This window comes from Rhinolophus hipposideros, assembly GCF_964194185.1.
Source record: "Rhinolophus hipposideros genome assembly, chromosome: 1".
Taxonomy (NCBI): Eukaryota; Metazoa; Chordata; class Mammalia; order Chiroptera; family Rhinolophidae; genus Rhinolophus; species Rhinolophus hipposideros.
Window position 1 is genome coordinate 32,607,174 of NC_138047.1, and position 22,655 is coordinate 32,629,828.

The 22,655-nt window shown below is 33.3% G+C and overlaps 1 protein-coding gene across 2 annotated transcripts in view; it reads left to right on the plus strand.

The window, feature by feature from the left end:
• Window positions 1-22,655, plus strand: part of GABRG1 (gamma-aminobutyric acid type A receptor subunit gamma1) — a 53,638-nt gene that overhangs the window by 21,569 nt on the left and 9,414 nt on the right. Inside the window, exons 3-8 of one of the 2 annotated variants that reach the window (XM_081046456.1) lie at window positions 454-521; window positions 8,896-9,116; window positions 9,851-9,933; window positions 13,213-13,350; window positions 13,476-13,628; window positions 18,988-19,199. In XM_081046456.1, the coding sequence (XP_080902582.1) occupies window positions 454-521; window positions 8,896-9,116; window positions 9,851-9,933; window positions 13,213-13,350; window positions 13,476-13,628; window positions 18,988-19,199 (875 nt within the window). The remainder of the gene's footprint in view (window positions 1-453; window positions 522-8,895; window positions 9,117-9,850; window positions 9,934-13,212; window positions 13,351-13,475; window positions 13,629-18,987; window positions 19,200-22,655) is intronic. The other variant, XM_081046457.1, reaches the window with a different exon arrangement.

Below are 22,655 nucleotides of genomic sequence, written 5' to 3' on the forward strand. Positions count from 1 at the left end.
AGCTTACATTGGAGCCAACTATAAATAACCTACAGGAATATTTTTAACAAGGGAGGAATGAGGTAGGAACAAATAACAGGCTCTAAAATTTTATTCAAATTCTAAAACTCTATGATGATTGTTGAGCAAGTTATCTAGCAATTTTTACTGAATTAACTTCTTTAGTTTTATTGGATGATTTAGATATTTCTAACACTTTTTAGATTGTACATCAGAATGTTTTTACTCAAAAATGTTAATTTTTAGTTATATAAAAATTTTGTAAACTGAAAAGTTGTTTGCATTTTTGTGATGGGCTATGTTTCTTTATTTCCTAATGAGGAATTTTTTATTATTTAAATGGTAAATATTATAACTAATATTAATTTAGATTTATTTTAAAACTAAGATTTATTTAACACAACCTCTGGTCATATCTTTGTTCATTTTTGTGTGTGTGTTTGTATTTTGCAGTGAGGCCAACAGTAATTGAAACTGATGTTTATGTAAACAGCATTGGACCAGTTGATCCCATAAATATGGTGAGTAATGAATATTAAAAATAGTTATCTGGCATAAAGTTCTTGACTATATATCTCAACAATAGAATGAATATGTAGTAATTTCTGATAGCTAATTCTAAATGAGTTGAGGGCAACATGTGCAATTATTATGTGCCAGGTATTAGAAACCAGAGCTGAAATATTCCCATATCTAAGAATGTGTAGCCTGTTACTCCAATGTGCTGTGTTTTCTGTGATTTTATGCTAGGGCATAAAATCTTATCACCTGATCCATCAAGAATAGATCTTTGAAGAAATCTTGAAGGAGGTAACAAGAAGGACTATGGGAAAAAAAGTAAAAGAAGGAAAGGGATTTATTGGTAGAATAAGGAGCATGCACTGTCATAGAGAAATGAAACAGCTTGATAAGGTCAGGAGAACTTCCAGCAATTTGGCAACACTGGAACATAAAGTGGAAGATAAGGAATTAAGGCTGAAATAATGTTTAAGTGTCTTATTAAGGATGGTCTTGTAAACCATAATAGGAAACCTAGATATTGTATGAATCATATCCCCTTGGATAAGAGAAATGACTGGAAACTTTTCATCAGGAGAATACTATAGGCAGATTTATATTTTTAATAGATCACATTCTTCCAACAGTATAGAAGGTGGCTGTAAAAGGCCAAGTCCAGGGTTAGAGAGACGAGTTAAGAGGTTGTTGCATTAGTCAAAGTAATAGATCTTGAAGGCCTTACCTAGTACAGTAGCAACTGAGCTGGAGAAGAAAATAAATAACGTTTTTTTAGATGCATGATTTTTTCAGAATTTAGTGATTCATTTTGTACATAAACTAACTCCAGTGTATACATATGAGACATTGCAGATGGTAGAGTTATTTGAAATTCAGAATAGAGCCATGCGCTCCAAAGGCTAAAGGCACATTCATGGAGCTGTCCAGCAATTATTTGGATTTTAAGCCTGCTGTTTAGGGAAGAAGTTATAACTGGATATAGCCTTCTGATTAGGGAAGAAGTTATAACTGGGGAATGGAAGAGAGACAGGCAGCATATAAGATAGCCTAAAACCTCAAGAATGCATGAAATGATCTAAGAGAAGATGCAAATTAAGAAGAACACAAATCTAAAGACCAGATGCTAAAGTGAGACCCATGTATATAAAACATGGGTGAAAGAAAGAGAGGTGCAGAAAAGGAAATATTCAAAAAAGTTAGAGGATTAGGAGAAGAACCAAGAGAAGATGACATTATATAATTTGATAAATTAAAGAGGAAGACGAAGGAGGAACTAATAATCCATTGTAAATATGCATGAGAATCCAATGAGAAATGGATTAAATTGGACCCACTGGTGTTGGCAATTAGGTGGTACTGGTTAGGTCTGCAAGATGAAAATGGAATAGAAAACGTAGGACAGAAATAACAGCTGAATTTTATGTCCCTCCTCCATCCTCAATATAGGTCTCATATCCAACTAATTTCCTGTCAGAGCCCTAAAGACACATGTGGGTTCTGTAGGGGTAGACATGCAGTCATGTGCCTGTTTCAAGGTGATGGGGAGTAAGTGGGAATGCAAGTTAACTTTATGAAATACTATGTTGAGAAATCTGGCTTTGAAGAGAATGAAATAGAAGTATCATGGTAGAGAGAGGAGAGCGTGAGAATACGTGAGAAACACTGGAAGGAGAGAGAATAAGAAAAAAAGGTCAAGGGAAGGTAATTTCGGATGGAAAATGATAAACTGTGGTATGTATGTTTTATCTTTTATCCATAGAATAGAAAATATTTTATTACTACTTGAAGGATATAATTAACACCTCAGATATAACCAAAAGACGTTAGTAAAAATGTTCTGTCCCAAACCCTAATAATCTCATTTCCTTAAATCAAACTAATACTAGGTCCCCTTTAATGGGCTCACTAACATGTTATATTTGTCTCTTTTGAGTTTGTCATCTGTATTAGTCTCTCAGGCTGCCATCACAAAGTGCCACAGACTGGGTGGCTTAAACAACACAAATGTGTTTTTAATACTACTGAAGGACAGTAGTGCATTCCAAGGTGTCAGCAAGTTTAGTTTCTTTCTAGGCTTTTCTCTTTGGTTTCAAGATAGCTGCTTTGTTGCTATTTCTTCCTGTGAACCTTCCTCTGTGCAAACATATCCTTGGTGTTCTTTGTGTGTCCAAATTTTCTCTTCTCATAAGGACAACAGTCAGATTTAATTAGGGTTCATTCTAATAGCCTTATTTTAACCTAATCTTCTCTTTAAGGGCCCTGGCTCCAAATATTTCACATTCTGAGGTACTGGGGTTTGGGGCTTCGATGTTGGTATTTGTGGGGGCGGGGAGGAATGTAATTCAGTCCATAACACTATCTGAAGATAATTCTCCAAGAGTTTTTTAGTTTTTCTCCCTTACTTTTTTTAAATCGTCATAACAACAGTCAAATTGTCTCCTTATTATAGGTCTTACTCACTTTATACCTGAATAACCATAATACCTAATAATTGCTTGTGCCTGCTTATTCCAATAGTATTACAGTCAGGCTCAGTGTTTGTCTTACTCAGTATGATGCCCACGTGATTGTCATTAACTTGCACAGCTGCCTGCATTGACTGCTGTACTCACAACATTTGGGCCATACTATTTCTGACATCTTTGTCTCCGTTTTTCAAATGAGTACAAATTGGCTCTGGATAAGTTGGATTTGAGACTCTGAATTAGGAGCTACTTCTCAGGAGAAAACTGGAGCATATCTCCATCAGTAATTAGCTAAACTTCTGAGAGATAGAGAAAACTGTCTTAAAGAGAAGAAGAAAAAAAAAGAAATGAGCATCAAACCTTAAGGAACATGTACATTTAAGGACCTGTGAGATGAAGCTGAGGTAGTAAATGAAACAGCAAGGTTGGCATGAAAATGAAGATTAATTCAGTGGCAAAAGAAACAACGAAAAAGGTTTCAATGAATTTTTCAGTATTAGCTGTGCCCAATCTAAAATCTTATACAACCAGTTGATTTTTGGAAAGATAAAACATTCTATATAAATATGCAAATATGAGATTCCGTAAAGTACTATGTTACTAAAATGTTATTTTTATTTTTAAGAGAATCTTCAAATGTTGAGTTTTTAATTAACCAATGCTTGGAGAAGATAAATCTGAGCATGTGGAAGTCTATATTTTCCTGAACTGTATATTTTTTGTTTGGGGCTTTTGTTTTCAATTTAAATGAATTTATTAAAGAAGAAAATGTTAATATTAAAATAAAGAGAAATAGGATTCAAGGCTGCATTGATATTCCAGAGATATTTTGACAATAATGGCTGCCAAGAGGCTTTTATGATTATCTTACTTTATAAAAAATTCATGGTATTAAAGATTTCATTTTCCCACTGAAGCAAAGTACACACTTATAACCTTGGACAGTGATAGTTTTTTAAAAGCTAATTAAATGAAATTTCTATTAAAACTGGTGATACTAAAACACATACAGGATAAAATGGAATATTTGATAGTGTTTATTAAAAGAGAAACATTGTCATACTAGGGATTAATAAGGAGCAGTTTACATAGGAGTCTGTTTTAACTAAACAATACAAGAAAATTAGAATTCAGTTTTCATAAAATGAACAAAATTACTTTGAATGTGAGTGTAATCAGGCAAGTCGACTAGAGTGTAATTAAGCACGCAAGAGGATAGCTTTTTCAAGTGGAATGGCCAAGTGTGTGTGAAGGGGACGGGGATATAGTTAATCTGTTTGGTGAGAACTGACTTTTAACTGTTTTTTACTTTATCTTGTGTGTTTTTATTTATTTATTTATATTTGATAATAAATTCCCCAGACATATAACTTGTGTGAAAGCATTCTAAATATATCGAAAAAGCTGGTGCTCAGAGAGAAATTTTTCTCCATGAATTTTTTCCATTGCAAGGAACACATTCCTTCAGCATGGTTTGTGTAATTGGTGCTAATGTGCAATAGGTTTATCCCTCTCTCTTTTTCTCTGCTTGCACGTCTTCCTTCTTCCCTCTCTTTTTTGTTACTGCTGTTTATAGATTTAAGGAAATAAAGCCTGAAACATAGCTCCTTGATATCAGAGAAACCCTGTTTATTCCTGTTACTATATTAAGGTACATTAAACTGAAAAATCAGAAAACAGTAAAAGCATGGAAACATGATTTTATTTTTCCTATCTGCATATTTGACTTGCATATGCTAATGGAGGGGAAGAGAAGGGAGTTTAGTCTTCCTGAATGTGATGAATTAAAGTATTTGAAGAAATGCACTTATATTTAACAGTTCTAACTTTATTTGCTTGGTTTGTACGATACTTTAAAGCTCATGACCATAGTTTTAATTTCATTACTTTTCTATATTATGTTAACATTTTTGTTTTTGGGCACTAGATATTCTAAAATCTATTTTTTTATAGGCTTTATTTAATTAATTTATTTTTTAATCAAATTTACTGGGGTGACATTGGTTAATAAAACTATATAGGTTTCAAGTGTGCATTTCTATAACATATCCTCTTATATTGCATCATGTGTTCACCATCCAAAGTCAAATCTCCTTCCGTCACCATATATTTGATGCCCTTTACCCATTTCTACCCCCCTCACTTCTCTCTGGTAACCACTGTACTCTTTTCTGTATCTGTGAGTTTTTGTTTGTCTTGTTTGTTTGTTGCTTTCAGTTTTACAGTTTCACTCATATGTGGGATATAAAACTCACAGTCTTTATTTTAAAGCAATGTAAAATGTAGGTACATTATGACTCAACACTAACAGAGAAAAAATAAAAAAAAATATAAATGAATGAGTATTGTTTTCATCTCTGTGCTTCTTTGACTCAGTATGCTCATTTGCTTCATAAACATGACATTAAAGATCTTAGAATTTTAAAATTAAATTAACCCCTGAATTTCCAAAAATCACCAAAATAATTTTATTTCTTTATGTACACAAATATATTTTAATTTTATTTCATGATTTTGTTTGTCTTGTATGTATTTACTATGTATATATGTTGTAGCGGTTGGTGTAATGTCTACTAAAAGATGTGACCTCCTTCCTTAAAAGAACCACAAAACCTATTGTGGAGGATGGCTAAAAAATGAAAATTATATCAAGAGAGAAGGGGAAGGGCCAGGAAAAAGGCTGTGTGTGAATCCATACATATTTTAAGCTGCAAATGGTGACCCTATGCAATTTTTTTCTTTAAAAAAATCATAAAAATAGTTTGCTTTCTTATAAAAGAAATACATCTACAATATGGGAAAATTAGAAATTTGATTTAGACAAAGATAATTTACATATTCTAGATTATCATCATTCAGTATTCACCATTGTTGCTACCATTTTAATAAATTTATGTACATAGTTTTAGTAAATGCTATCATATTATATTGTTTCATAATGTGTCTTTCCACTTATTATATCATGACTGTATTCCACTTAATTACTTTTTGAAAAATATCTTTAAATATTGCCTAATATTGGGGGATATACTTGTACTTCATATATTTAATAATTCATTATTTAACATTTAGGATGTTTGCAATTTGTTGTGTTTAAGAGTAATGTTATCAAAATCCTTTTAGTTACCGATAACTATTAGACTATGGATACAAACAGCTCTGAAATCTTTGACACAACTTGGTCAGATTTCGGAGGTGTCAATTTTGAATTATTTTCTAATGATATGCCTCAGATAGATACCCAGGATTAGTTACAGTTTTGAATCATTTATGGATCAGTAAATATAGAATGTTGTAGAATGGGTCTATACTGTTTGGTAGTTTTGCCCCACCAGACTAGGCTTGAGGGGGAAAGTGGCAAAATGAGGGCCTAGATACGAGGTATGATCAAATAATACAGTGAATGTTTAAATAAAATAAAAAAATATTGCAGTAAAAGGCATATTGCCATTAATCCACCTCAAAATACTCCTCCTCGCTTCAAACATACTTATCCTCATTGTTCTTGCCACTTTCTGAAGCAGTCCTGGAAGTCCTCTTTCATTAGTGTCTTTAGTTGCACTGTTGTGGCTGTGGTGGTCTATTTTATGTGTCAACTTGGCTAAGTTATGGTTCCCAGATATTTGTCAAGTACAAGTCTAGATGTTGCTGTAAAGGCTTTTTAAAAAAATGAGAACAACATTTAAATCAGTAGCCTTTTTGGGTGAATCAGAATATCCTTTATACAGTGGGTGGGCCTCATCCAATCAGATGAAAGCTTTAAGAGAAAAAAAGGAAGGAAGAGGGATTCTGTCTCCAGACTGCCTTTGACTCAAGTTGAAACGTTAACTTTTCCCTTGTTCTTGTGCCTGCCAGCCTGCTCTGCAAACTATACTTGTATCTTTTCTCTACAAGTCTACCACCTTAATATTGGATTTACTGCTAACCATTATGCAGCCCACTATACTATTTTGGCTAAGTGAATAGTTTAGGGAGACATTAATGTCAAGGTGGGATGATCGCATCAGGTTCAACCAAGTTCCATGATGAAACTGCAATAATTACGTAGGCAGGTCTGCATTCTCTGTGAAAGTTCCTCCATTATTAGAAAGGCAGTCAGATTGAATGAGCTAGTACTTTTAAGTGTGAGACACATTGCATAATTGCAAAGCTGACAGTGTAGTAGGAAGATCACACTACATACACTCTTTATCAATTATGGTTTGATTTGATTGAGTTAGAAATAAAGATGACTCACTTCTTCACCTTGATTTACTAATGCTGTTTTCTCAGCTAACTTGGAAGGAGACAAAGTCTCATAATGTATATTGGATCTCAAATGTCATATACATTGTTCATTATTTCAAAATGTTTATCCTAGAAGCTATCACACTTGTTTTGGGTGAATGGAAGTTCCTTTTCATATTTCTGTTGCTTATTTATTATGCAGATTATTATAGCCTCTAAATGGGAACATGAAGTACAGGAACACAGTTTGATCATTTTTTGGAAATTACACTAAAACAAATGAGTAAACGAAATTGGATTTTTCCATTACATATAAAATGGCACAAACTTGAGTGACCTTCTTATCTGAATGAGACTCTTATTAAGGATTAGCAATTTAAAAGAGCTTGGAATTATTAACCCTCTGTAAAGGGTTTGGGAAGGACAGATTATCAAGACATATGCTTTTTATCGTTCTCTTCTTGATTTTAGATTAACGGAATAATTTTGAGTAGAAAATTGTTCACATTCCCCAGGATGCTCTGCTTGGGAGAATTTGGCTCTTTGGAAGTCATAGATCTTTTAATAGTGATTAGCACTTTTATAAACAGGTATTCTAAAGAAGATCTTGTCAGCTGCTAAGCAGGAGTCATAACTACTTGCTAAATGCCACCCCTAGATAAGTTAGTTCTCAAATGCCACCTTTAATGCCCTGTTAGGAATACAGCAGCTAAGTATACCTACTACGTAGCATGAAGTTCCCTCTACCAACCAGTGTTGGATGTTGGCCAAACCACAATCCTGGCAGGTATGTAAATCCCTTCCTTTGTTTTAAGCAGTTTCTAACTCCATACAAAAGTGCAATGTAATGCTGGCACATCATGTCATTTAAATACTCTTGCTAGGACCTACATGTCTGCTAGTGATCTACTCATCAGAATTACTGTGAGCCTTCCTTCTATTTGCATTTACTATTAAGATCAGAAACCATGTCATTAACACAGGTTAGACTCTAAGTGGTTAATCATTTGTGTGTCAGTTGAAGAGGCTGCTTGGATAAAGCATAATTTATTCCAAAGAAAAGACATCTGGCCTGAGAAGCAAGAGGTCAGCATAGGGGTGAAAGATAACCCTGTGAGTCTGCCAAACAATAGTGTGTGTGTGTGTGTGTGTGTGTGTGTGTGTGTGTGTGTGTGTGTGTCTGGTTTATAACATTGGAAAATGGTGGATCTAAGTAATTAGAATGAATTTTTTTGACAAGGAACAGTGTAAGGACGTTTAGGTAATTTGGTGAGTATTTGCATCTGAATTTTGTACTTGTTTGTGAGTTTTTCTTGCAACTTAAGCACCATGCGCCTATCATAAAAATTAATATAATTATTAACATTAAGATAATTTGCTTTTATATTTAATAATTATATTCTACATATTATAAAATTCTGAATAAAATTTCCAAAAAAAAAAAAAAAGATAAAGCCATACTGGGCAGCAGTAATTGCTAGAAATCTTGGGTTGTTTTTATATGACGCATGTAAATAATTTAAAAAGAAAGGTTAAGATTATGGCATACATTTTTCTCCAAAGAGATAGACTTTAAGTGTCATCTACTTACAGAAACTTTATAATATAAAAATTCAAATGTTTGAAAAAAGCAACTAAAATAGTGGCTTTATTATTATGAGTTTTTACTCTTCTTTTTATCTTTTAGGAATACACGATTGATATAATTTTTGCTCAAACCTGGTTTGATAGTCGTTTAAAATTCAATAGTACCATGAAAGTGCTTATGCTTAACAGTAATATGGTTGGAAAAATTTGGATTCCTGACACTTTCTTCAGAAACTCAAGAAAATCTGATGCTCATTGGATAACAACTCCCAATCGTCTACTTCGAATTTGGAATGATGGACGAGTTCTTTATACTCTAAGGTAGTACTGTTTTTTTTTTTTAAATGTTGCTCTAATTTATTTTTCATACTAACGTTTGATCAACTCATAACATTTCCCCTTTTGAAAGTTGCAAAGTAAGAAATATGGACCTGGTTTCATACTCTAAAATCCAAATAAAATGGTGCAATATTTTGGAAACACTTGCTTAAGCTCAAAGTAACATTGTGGTTTTCAATAATGTAGTAAAACATCTTTATAGAAGGATTAAATGAATATTGATGGGTAACATTCAATTATATTTAATACATTGTCTTGAACACATCTGCTTATTAAGAGTAATCCTTAATGGAAAGATGTTCCATTAAGAGATAAATTAAGAGAAAACAAATCGCCATACTTAATCATGTACCCTTTGCTGTCTGTGTGTGTGTGTGTATGCACATGTGTGTTTGTTGAGCTTCTGAAGTACAAAGTTGGAACTGTAAACAGAGATTATACTAAATATACACAGAGTTCGCTTAGTTGGCTGGAGAGGAAAATGTTACAATTTTCTCACTCATTTATAAATGTAATAATATGACCACTCAAGACTGAGATTTTAGAATTATTATTTTCTAATATAGCAAAGTCCATTATGTAGACTAAACCATTGGCCTACATAATGGTTTGAAAATTAGAGAAAATATTTCTCTAAATTAGAAAATTAGAGAAAAGATTTCCAATGCTTGATATTATTTGTCATGTTTTTAATATTTATTTTTCCATCCAAATAGATTGACAATTAATGCAGAATGTTATCTTCAGCTTCATAACTTTCCAATGGATGAACATTCCTGCCCACTAGAATTTTCAAGCTGTAAGTGATAAAATACTTGATAATTTCATAGAATTTTAGCCTCAGACCCTGTTTACTAAAAAAAAAAAAAAAAAAAGTAAAATGAAATGAGATAAAACACAATTTATGCAATTTTCAGAAATGTGGATATGTTTCAACAATTAGATAAAATAATTACAAATGCCGTATTTGTTTCTTTTAAATTAAAAAGCGACAATAAATGCTTAATCAATGTACATATTTTATTATACCATTCTTTCTGAATTTTGGTTTTATCCTAGTGTCCTTTTTGTATTTTGATTAGTTAAGGAGTACTTAAGATAGGTTTCTGTTAAAATGCTTTTGTATTGCCATGAATAAAAAGTGGATTCATATTTTATTTTATCTTCCTAAGGCAAGGTTTAACTTTGTTACATTGGATTTTAAAATATGTTTCAAGGATTGGTTTGTAATTTACTACATGAACAGAAAATAATTACAAAGGCTTTGAGGAATTGGAAAAGCCAAGATAGAAATAAATTTACTTTTTTCAAAGGAAGAATGAAATAGAGAAATGATTATAGCTAAATAATTTGGATATAAAAACCTAGTATTTTGTTCCAAGGAAATAATTAGAATATCAATATATCAATATCAATTTCATTTCATATTTACTAAAATATTTATTCTCATGTATATTTTTATTAAAATGTTTTTCTAGATAATATGTAATTGAGCAAGTCTTGAAAACGTGTAAAATGAGTTCTTAAAATGTTATTGCATATATCCACAAATTGGCTAATACCATTTTCCTTCTTTTGAAATCTAATGTTTCAAACATAACACATTCTAGAATCTTTCACAGCAGATTATAAGTATTCATAAGTATTATCTTGCTTCCTCACTTATGAAGTTCTCAAATATCTGTTGTTGCTTTTATTAATGACTTTCTTGACTTTTCTTAATGATTTTTGTCTCATTAAAATGTCCTTTCTAATTCATAATTGTATACCTCACTGCTTTGATATTCTAACATTAGCTTCTCAGTGAATAAAATAGCCAAATCACAGCAAAGACTTGTTTAATCCAAACACACAAGGGATAGTTGATATTTACATATTTGAAGATGTTAACAAGTATTATGTTCTACTGTAGGTACCATTCCTAAATTATTTGTGTGCTATCTCTTTGGCTTTGATTGCCATTATTGGGAATTAATCATCTATCCAAAATGCAATTGGGTTGCTGACATAAACATAATGTATTTTTCAGGAATTCTCTACATTAGTGAATTAAGCCTTCTACATCTAATATTTCATGACAAATATATTTGAAAGATTTTATTAAAGCCCCCACTTTAAAAATCAATATCATGAGATTTTGTGTAAAGTAACTAGCTTATTGTTTTCATTTGTGCTTACACTTCTATGTATTATGACTAAACTCTATTTCCTCTATAATGATAATTACAAGGAATAAAGCAATGTGGAAAAACAAGATGGATAGAGCTCTTAAGAATAAGCGAGAGAAGATGGAAGAAGAGCAGAGAGAATAGATTTTTAAACAGGCCTGCAGAGAGTGACAGCTACTTCACTGCATGGCTGATGAGGGTATCCTGGTGCAAAATGATGCAATGTTTCAGAAATATTTCAAGTTGATAGTGAGTTTTGTTCCTGTCATATGGTAGACCAACCCTTCCGTTGAAAACAACTTCAAACTTTATATTATTGAAAGTGCCTCAAAAACACATTAATGATCACTAGGAAGGAATTGTCAGCCACAAAAATCCACACAAAAAGTTGTAGCCAGAAAGGTAAGAAAGTCTGTAGCCAATTTTGACCTGAGAGCATTTGCTCAAGCAAGGTAAATTTGAGCTTTGATTTTGACAGCATTGTGGATTGGAAATGTAATAGAACATAATCTCTCCCTATAGTTGGGTTACAAAAGACTGGGCACCTAAGGTGACATGAAGATGTTCCGCTACCCCCATCCCCCGCTCTGCCCACTACCACACACACACTGCACAACCACTAAAGTCTAAAAGGAAAACTGTTTATGCAATGAGCATAACAAGGTGAAAAACTCCTTGAGAGAGTGTAATAACAATCCCACTCTCACATGGATTTACAGCCCAATTTTTCTTCACTTGATTGGCCCAAAAAAGCCCTTATGGATTTTCCTGACATGTTGCAGAGACAAAAATATATCTTTTCTGAGAGAATGCACCTCCATTTTTGACAGCTACAAAGAAAGCAAAGACTTTCAATACAAATAACTAACAAAAAGTTAGTATTCAGAATTTATAAAGAATTTAGACAACAGGGAAGAAATAAAAAGAAGAGAAAACCCAATAAAATCATGGGCAGTTGAACAAGCAATTATCTAATGAAGAAACCCAAGAATCTAATAAAAATATGAAAAAAAATTGCTAGGTTTCATTCATAATCAGGAAAATATGAAATAAAATATACCCTATCGACCTGTACAAATAAAGAAGATTGTCCACATCAAAGTTAATGAGACAATGGATCCACATACACTTTTATACTCTGGCTGGTGAGAAAAATTGGTATATGTTTCGTGGAAATAAAATAGTCACTATCTCATAAAGTGGAAATTATATGTAACCCATGACCCAGTTATTCTATATCCAGGTATATATATCTAAGAGAAAGCTTTGCATATATGTGTTTTGTGAGGCATGCCAAATAATGATTCTACGGTAGCAGCAATGTTAGTAATAGCCAACAGAAAACATTACAAGTGTCTACAACAATAAAATGGATAAATAAATTTTAGTACAGTTTTACAATGCAACATATTTACTATAGCTACATAGAGCAGCATGAATTTCTATTGTACATATGATATTAAAAGAATAAAATATAAAGTAATTCATCCTGTGTAGCAGCTATCAAGTAGAGTTAAAAAAATGAACTGAATAAAGCTATATTTTTCAGAAATTCATATCAGAAAATCTATAACAGAAAACCAAGGGAAGAATTATCACAGAAATCAGGTTAGTGGTTACGTCTGGTTGGGAGTGGAACTACCATATTAGAGTGGACACATGAGCTTTCCTGGCTGCTAGCAATGTTCTATTTCCTGATTTAAGTGCAGTTACATGAATTATTATTATTTGATCATTATGTGATTATTCTTAAATTATACACATGCATTTTATGCAGTATGTTCTATATTTGACATATATTGGAATACAGAAATGAATTTTTTTTAATTGTCTTTGGATAATGTTGGTATTGCAAAAGTAACAGATTTGGATCTTGTAATCTATATATTTTATCTGAATTTTTTATCTAGATGGATATCCTAAAAATGAAATTGAGTATAAGTGGAAACAGCCTTCTGTAGAAGTGGCTGATCCTAAATATTGGAGATTATATCAGTTTGCATTTGTAGGGTTACGGAATTCCACTGAAATTTCTCACACAATCTCTGGTAAGAAGGAAACACACAGTAATGAATGATGTCAGCATTAAATGGCATTTATATGTAAATCTATTGGTTGGAATCTATACTTTTATATTGTTATAGCCAAAGTAAAACCTGTCTTTTTCTTCCAGGGGATTATGTTATCATGACAATCTTTTTTGACCTGAGCAGACGAATGGGATATTTCACTATTCAGACCTACATTCCTTGTATTCTGACAGTTGTTCTTTCTTGGGTGTCTTTCTGGATCAATAAAGATGCAGTACCTGCAAGAACCTCACTAGGTATGACATATTATATGATGCCATGTATCATGGGACTTTTACAAATATTGTAATGTGATAAAAGTTTATAGTTGACTCTATTAGAATATTCCTCTACACTACAATCAAAGATGAACAGATTACTGCAATATGATGTTGAAATAAATGTGTGAAAAACAAGTAGGACATAGAAGAAGTGTAAAGAAGTTGACATTTCAGAAAACATTTTTATTTTTCCTGCTCATAGAGGTCAAGGAAAGCATAAATACACAGCAAAAATTAACGCTTGAAAATCATACGTAATCCCGGAATCTTAATGTAGGCAACATCTCCAATCACTTTTTAATCAAGATTTTATTGTTTTTCAGCTGAAACACTAATAGCCAGCATTTATTGACTGGTGTGTGTTTAGAAGGCTTTGAAGTGCCTTGCTCTTACAATGGTGCTAATGAACAGTCAGCTGTTCTAAAGGGCAGGTCGCTGAGAGGAATCAGAAGCTTCTAGACTTCTGTAATCTATAAAGTGTGTAATTAGTCTGTGAATATTTTGAGAGTTGCCTGTTCAATAACACTGATTAAAATGGTAATTTGTAATTCATACTTGATAAAATAGACTTTTATTTTCTTTCTTTAGCAATCTATTGCAATAATCAAAATCATATAAAAAATGTATCTAATTACTATAGATTTGTAAACTATACAAATCTTAAATAAAAGAAAATAACTTACATTCATGTACTGAACTACTAAGACGACTTATTGATCAATCGATTTATTCCCAAGATTAGTGCAAGACATGAATCAGGTTACTCATAATTACATTTTACAAAAACATAAAGGAAGTTAGGGCCATTTCTTTTTTCAACAGAAATGAGGTTTTCATGTGATTTCTACGGTAGCTGGTGAATAACTCTAGTTAACAAATATGGTAAACTGCAAATCACATATAAGTGGCAAGAGAAAGCCTAAGACAAGTAGCTCTATACTTGGAAATGTAGTTCCCTTGGGAGTCTAAACAAAAGTGTAGACATAACCAGTGGATAAAATGCACTCGTACCTGAGTTTTGTTTCCTATTTAAACAATTATTATTATTTCAAATTACTTTTAGTGCCAAGGGAAATAGTTTTAGATTATATGCTAGTTTGAATATGATTGAAAAATTATATTTTTGTTTTCAAATGTTATTCTCAGGGTTTTTTTTCCCAGAGAATTTGAGTGGATTATTTCTACTGTTAGGTTTGTATGAAGCCCAAAACACTATGCCATAGTGTCATGAAAGGGAATAGCCAATTGTGGAATTGTGTTTTTGCATGAATTCACATTTTTTAATATTAGCATATCAACTATAGGGATAAGCAATAGCCAAATCTAACTTGAAGAACGTCTCTAATAAATGTGGATCCTATGTAGTTGGAAGATCAAGGTTTATTTTTGAAAGTATTCATATATCTCTCGACAGATGACAGATGATAGATAGATAGATAGATAAATAGATAGATAGATAGATAGATAGATAGATAGATAGATAGATAGATAGATAGATAGATAATCAAGGACAGTTTCCTGATCTCATTTATTCAACATTGCATTTAAAAAAATTAGTTTCAAGTGTACAAAGCAACGTAATAGTTAGGCATTTACACTCCTTACAAAGTGAATGCCCCCAATCTACTACCCCTCTGACATCTTATGTAGCTGTTACAATACCATTGATTATATTCCCTATGCTGTACTTTACATCCCATGACTGTGTGTGTGTGTGTGTGTGTGTGTGTGTGTGTGTATGTATATCTATATCTATATCATCTATATCTATATATCTATATATCTATATATCTATATCTATATCTATCTACCTATCTATGTATTTATTTATTTATAGTTGCCATCCAATATTATTCTACTTCAGCTTCAAGTATATGGCACAGTGGTCAGGCATCTACACAGTCTATGAAGTGATCCTCCGATATACAATGGAGTATTACTCAGTCATACAAAAGAATGAAATCTTACCATTTGCAACAACATGGATATCATGCTAAGTGAAATAAGTCAGTGAGAAAGACAAATACCATATGATCTCACTTATATGTGGAATCTAAGGAACAGAATAAATGAGCAAGCAAAACAGAAATAGACTCAGAGATATAGGAAAAAAAAAACTGATGGTTGCTAGATGGGAAGGGGTGAGGATGGGGCAGAAGGTGAAAGATTAGAAAGTGCAAATTAGTAGTCACAAAATAGTCACAGGGATATCAAATACAGTATGGGGAATATAATCAACATTGTATTTTAACAAACATTTATCAAGTGCTTTTTAAGAAAAAGGTAGTGTTCTAGGGGCTTCAGTATTAATAGTGAACAATAGTTATAAAATCTTCATGTTCATGGCATTTATGTTTTAGTGGGGTATACAGGTACTGTATAAATATAAAACACATATAATGAAATGTCAGTAATAAAGGAGAAAGCAAAATAAATGGCTAGAGAATGGCAGGGGATGTGGATGGATATAATATTTGCTACTTTATCTTGTGGAGTCCAGCAGACTTCTCTGAGGCGGCAGCAGAGACGTAGTGAGTGTGGGAGCTGCTTGGTGGATATCTGGTAGAAAGACAGTCCAGGCAAGGAGATACTCAAGGTTCTGAAGTGGGATCTTCCTTGCCATGCCAAGCTTGAAGTTTGGAAAGAGGGTAACTAGGTAGAGCTGACTGAGAAGTGGTAGAAAATGAGATTAGAGAGGAGCCAGTAAGATTATATAAATTTTAGTAGATCATATTAAGGACTTTGAGTTTTCTTCCAAATGTGATCGGAAATTATTATAGCATTTTGAGTAGAGAAAGCCATGGAGGAAATACCAATGAATCTTTTTAATAGCTTAAATGTTTTCTTATCATGGACTCAGAGATGTTTTAATAGGAAATCCACTATCATTTTTTTTAAGCTGAGTACTGTGGTAATAATTAGTAAACTGTAAAAATAAATGTCTAAAAACTAAATGGTACTGTAGTTTTCATTGCTTTATGAATAGAAATGTAATAGTTTAATAAAGTAAAATTTAATGTAATAATTGATAATGAAATCAAGGCACACTTTAGATAGGTTTTAAGATATATATATTTTTTTAGTAGGGATGGGACATAATTATGGAAGTCAGGAATACATTTGGAAATCTACCTTTGTCTGACTATGGGAATGTTGTAATTTAATAAGTTACTAAAGAAAAAACACATAAGGCTAAGAAGAGGAAAGACTTATATTAATTGAAACTATTTAGCACTTACCATATGCAAAGCCTTTTAAATAAAATTTTGATTTACAAATTGTTGAAGCAAAAACTGTCAGGAATAAAAGGAGAAAAAAATCTGTAACCCTACTTGGACATTTTAACACCCTTTCTTACTCATTGATAGAACAATTACATTAAAATAAATCAAGATGTAGAAAATCTGAATGAAATTATCAACTACCAGTCCAGATTGATATTTATAGAACCCTACACCTAACTATAGACTACACTATATTTTTAAGTGTACGTGGAACATTAACCAAGAACTCAATAAAATTCAAAAGACTTAATTTTTCCAGAATATATTTTCTGACCAAAATGGAAGCAAATTAAAAAATAATAAAAATAATATAGATAATAAAGGCCTCATATTTGGAAATTTAAACACGATGTTTTAGATAACCTTTGGGTCAAAAAGGAAATTAGAAACTATTTCAAACTGAATTGTGATAAATAATATATAAGTATTTGTAAAATACAGCTAAAATATTGTTTAAAGGGGGAATTCTAGCTTTATAATGCTAATGTTCGAAAGAAAGAAATATTTTGTCAGTATTCTAAGTAAGGAATACTAAATAAGGAAAACTAAATAAAATAAATATCTTTGTATAAATTTATTATGAGTACAAAACACTACTGTGACAGTTTTTTAGATGAGAGGCATAGAGGATTAAGAAAGTTCCCTAAGTCACAGGGCTAAGAGATGGACGAGTCAGAATTTGAACCTAATTTTCCCTCTATGACTCCCAATCCATCATACCTGTGTCATTTTTTTTCAATCCTAAATGTTAATGAGAATTAGGCCAGTTTAAGTAAGAAGAGATTAATAGCATGGGCAGCTGAGAGGTAGAAGCCCTAAGACTAGGAGTTGTAACAACCACAAAAAGCCATGGGGTAAAGAAAAACAGACATCCCCAAAGATACATAAGTAGAACTGGGACCCAAGGTGATATCCAATTGTGTTTGCTGAATTCTTCAAAATATGAAGATTTACTCCATGCTTTTAAAGCATCCCCTTGATGTAATTTTGCCTGTATTTTTTACTTAAACTTTGAAATTAACATATAGGTTTAATTCAAGTTATCGTATCAGAAAACACTGTACTAGTTGCATTAATGTTAACTGGGTATGGCTAAAAAACGCAAATCACTGTGGATTAAATCACTGGTAGAAAAGTATTTGGTTTTTCATATAAAAAGTTTAGAGATAGGTAATCAAAGGGTAATTATAATGTGAGGTACTCAGTCTTCTTTGATCTTTCTGCTGTGTTGTGGGTAATTTTAATTTTCATGATCTCTTAATATTCTAAGATGGTTGCTGTGCTCTGGCCAGTGTATTTGAGTAGAAAATTGTGAGGAAGAGGGAAAGAAGGGCATTTCCTGTCTCTTTAAAGCCATCTTTTAAAAAAAAAATGAAACACAAACGCCATATAAATTATATTAGTTTTAGGTATACAACATAATGATTCAATATTTATATATTGTTAAATGATCGCCACAATAAGTCTAGTTAACATCCATCACCATATGTAGTTAACAAAAATCTTTCTTCTTGTGATTAGAACTTTTAAGATCTACTCTTTTAGCAACTGTCAAATATACAATACAGCATTGTAAACTATAATCACCATGCTGTACATCCCCATGACTTATTTATCTTATAACCAGAAGTTTGTACATTTTGACTTTCTTCACCCATTTTTAATGTGATCATTTGGATGTTGCTTATACCCTTGACTTAATTCTCGTTGGCTAGATCTCAGCCTGTGTCCACACATAGCTGAGAAAAAGTGGCAAAGAAAGCTGTTCTTTCAGGCAGCCTCGTGCCCACTGAAAATTGGATAGTTTGCCACTATGAAGGAAAGGAAGAATGGGTATGGGGAGTCTACTTGTAGTTCACAGAATTTAGATGATTAAAACACAGGCACGAAGAGCTGTGGCTACCGGTATTTCTTTTTTTTTCTTCCTGTTAATCAGTTATCATACCCTTTTGTTTCCAGTGTTTCTTTCCGCCCACAATATTGCCAAATGAGATGAAGTAATAAAAATGATCTGTTATTTTTCATTTTTTATTATTTCCCTCCCTCCACAGGTATTACTACAGTTCTGACCATGACAACTCTGAGTACAATCGCCCGGAAGTCATTGCCTAAGGTTTCTTATGTAACGGCGATGGATCTCTTTGTTTCTGTTTGTTTCATTTTCGTGTTTGCAGCCTTGATGGAATACGGTACCTTGCATTATTTTACCAGCAACAAAAAAACAAAGACTGCTAGAGACAGCAAGCTGAAAGACAAGGCAACGGTATGTTAAAAAATCTCTATTTTATAAATAGCAATTTACTATTAGGGACACTTCTTTTTCTTTTTAATATATTTATTTTTTATTTTCAAATTACAGTTGACATCATTATATTAGTTTCAGGGGTACAAAATAGTGATTAGATCTTTATATAGCTTATAAAGGGATGAATTCGATAAATCTGGTACCTATCTGATATCATACATACTTATTGCAATATTATTGACTATATTTCTTATGCTATATTTACATCCCGTGACTATTTTGTAACTACTGATCTGTACTTCTTAACTCCTTCCCCTGTCACTCACCCCTCCAAGCCCCCTCCCATCTGGCACCATCAAAATCTTGTCTATTATTTTGTTTCTGTTTTGTTTTTTTGTTTTTTTGTTTGTTTGTTTGTTTAGATTCCATGTATAAATGGAAAATGTGAAATTATATAGAATTTATCTTTGTCTGACTTATTTTACTCAGCATATTATCCTCTAGGTCCATCTATGTTGTTGAAAATGGCAAGATTGCATTCTTCTTTTTTTTTTCCCTCTGGCTGAGTAATGTTAATGATATATACTATATACCACTTCTTCTTTATCCATTCATCTATTGAGGGACATTTAGGTTGCTTCCATATCTTGGCTATTATAAGTAATGTTGCAATGAGCATATGGATGCATGTGTCTTTTCAAATTAGTATTTTGTGTTTTTTTCAAATAAATACCTAGAAGTAGAATTACTGGGTCTCTGTTTGTTGCTCGTTATAGCCTTGTTTTAGTCTATTTTGTCTGGTATTAGTATTTCTATCTCAACTTTCATTTCCATTTTCATGAAATATTTTTCTTTTCATCTTTTTTATTTCAGTGTGTATGTATCTTTTAATCTGAAATGAGTTTCTCATAGACAGCAAATGTAAGGGTCTTGCTTTCTAATTCATTCAGCCACCCTATGTCTTTTAATTGGAGCATTTAATCCATTTACATTGAAAGTAATTGTTCATAGATATGTAGTTATTGCCATTTTATTCATATTTTGATCCTTTTTTTCTTCTTCTTAAAAAAGTGTCTTTAACATTTCTGGTTTGATGGTGATGAACTCCTTTAGCTTTTTCTTGTCTGGGAAGCTCTTTATCTGTCCTTCAATTCTGAGTGATAGTTTTGCTGGGTAGAGTAATTTTGGTTGTAGGTCCTTGCTTTTCATCACTTTGAATATTTTGTGCCAATCCCTTCTGGCCTGCAAAGTTTCTTTTGAAAAATCAACTGATAGTCTTGTGAGAGCTCCCTTGTAGGTAACTACCTGCTTTTTTTCTTGTTGCTTTTATGATTCTCTTTGTCTTTAAACTTCACCATTTTAATTACGATGTGTCTTGTTGTGGGCCTCTTTGGGTTTATCTTCTTTGGGACTATCTGTGCTTCCAGCTTTTGTATGTCTGTTTCCTTTGCCAGATTAGGGAAGTTTTCTATCATTATTTCTTCAAATAGTTTTTCAATTCCTTGCTCTTTCTCTTCTCCTTCTGGAGAAGGCACCCCTATGATACGAATGTTGTTATGCTTGATATTGTCCGAGAGGCACCTTAAACTATTCTTTTTGGGGGGATTTTTTTTCTTGTTGCTATTCTAATTGTGTGTTTTCTGCTACTTTATCTTTCAAATTACTGATTTGATCCTCTGCTTCATGTAATCCACTATCTATTCCCTCTAATGTATTATTTATTTCAGTTATTGTATTCTTCATTTCTGACTGGTTCTGTTTCATGTTTTTTTTTTATTTTCATTTTTATGTTGCCTGTCTCTTTTTTGAAGTTCTCCCTGAGATCACTGAGCATCCTTATATGCAGTGTTTTGAACTCTGTGTCTGGTAGATTGCTTGTCTCCATTTTGTTTAGTACTTTTTCTGGAGCTTTGTTCTGTTATTTCATTTGGGACATGATTCTTTGTTTCTCAATTTTGGCTGCCTCCCAGTTTCTGTTTTTATGTATCAGATAGATCTACAAATTCTCTTGGTCTTAGTAGAGTAGCCTTATGTAGTTGGTATCTTGTGGGGCCCAGTGGCACTGTCTCTCTGGTCACCTGAGCCGGGTTTAGCAAATATGTCCCTTGTGTGTGTTGTATGTGCCCTCCTGTTGTGTTTGATCTTTGGTTGCTCTTTGCACATCAGTAGGAAGGATTGGTACTCAGGCAGATTGGTTGTGAGTACTGGTGGTGACTAAAGTGGAGGAGGTGCTGTGTAGGGGCTGATCCTATGGAGCATGATTCACTTTAATGGGGCTCTGCTGCATGCCCAGTCTGCCCTTTGACTGTGTTACTAATGGAGAAAGTTGGGTGGTTCTCTGGTGTAGTTTGAAGCTGGCCACCAGGTGTGTTGTTTCTTGAGCCTCTTGGGAAGGGTCTGTTGCAAGCCAAGGTAATTTGCTGCCTGTGTCCTGTCCAGCACCACTTGGTATGAGCTAAAGAGTGTTCTACAGAGGGGTGCCACTTGTGCTGGGCTTGGAGGTGCTGGGGAGAGGCTAAGCTGCAAACTGAGGCTAGCTGCTACTAGTGCCAGTCTTGGGAATACTTAGCAAGAGATGCAGGGTGCACTGAAGTTAAATGATGTGTGTTTGGGGTTTGTGAACATTTGAGAAATTTTAGGAAATGCCACAGTATAAGTCAAGACAGGCCATTTTTAAGGAAAAGCCACTGGAAGCAGCTTGGGTGGGCCCAAAATTTGGGTGAGGCTGGGTCTCAGGGAATCACAAGCATGGGGTAAATGTTGATAGCCAGGTTAATGGAGACTAAGATGTGGCTTCCATTTGCGTCTGCCCACTGGGTTGGAGGAGGAGAAACAAAGGTTTCTGCCAGCACTTCTGTCTAGGAGAAAGCAGCCCCCCAATCCTTGTCCTGAAGCCAGACAATTCATTTCTTCCCCTTATGTGCCTGGTGCGTTTCAAGCTGCTGCCCTAGCATTGGCACTGAGAGCTAGTGAGTCCATCAGCAAGGAAATCCAGGTGCAGGCCCTTTAAGAGAAGCACCTGGGACTCCAACTGTCCTCCATCTCATTCAGCCACAGTCTCCACTGATTTTCACAGCCTGAAGCTGTGGGGACTTCTCTTCCTACCCTGGAATCCTGGGCTAAGGAGCCTGGTGTGGGGCTGTGATTCTCACTCCTCAGGGGAGACCTCAGCAGCTGAGATATCCCTCCCTGTTTTTAACCACTGCAGGAGGGTGTGGGACCAGCCCTATCAGCACCTTCACCCCTCTCACCAGTCTTGACGTGGCTTCTTCTGTATATCCTTAATTACAGAACTTCTGTTCAGCTAGAATTCAGGTGATTCTCCATGACAGTTGTTCTGTAGTTTAGTTGTAATTTTGATGTAATTTTGAGAGGAGGTGACCTCTTTTGAATACTCATATCATAGTTGCTTAGACTAATATGGATGCTTGAAGTACCCTGACGAAAGATAAATAAAATTATGATGAAACTGGA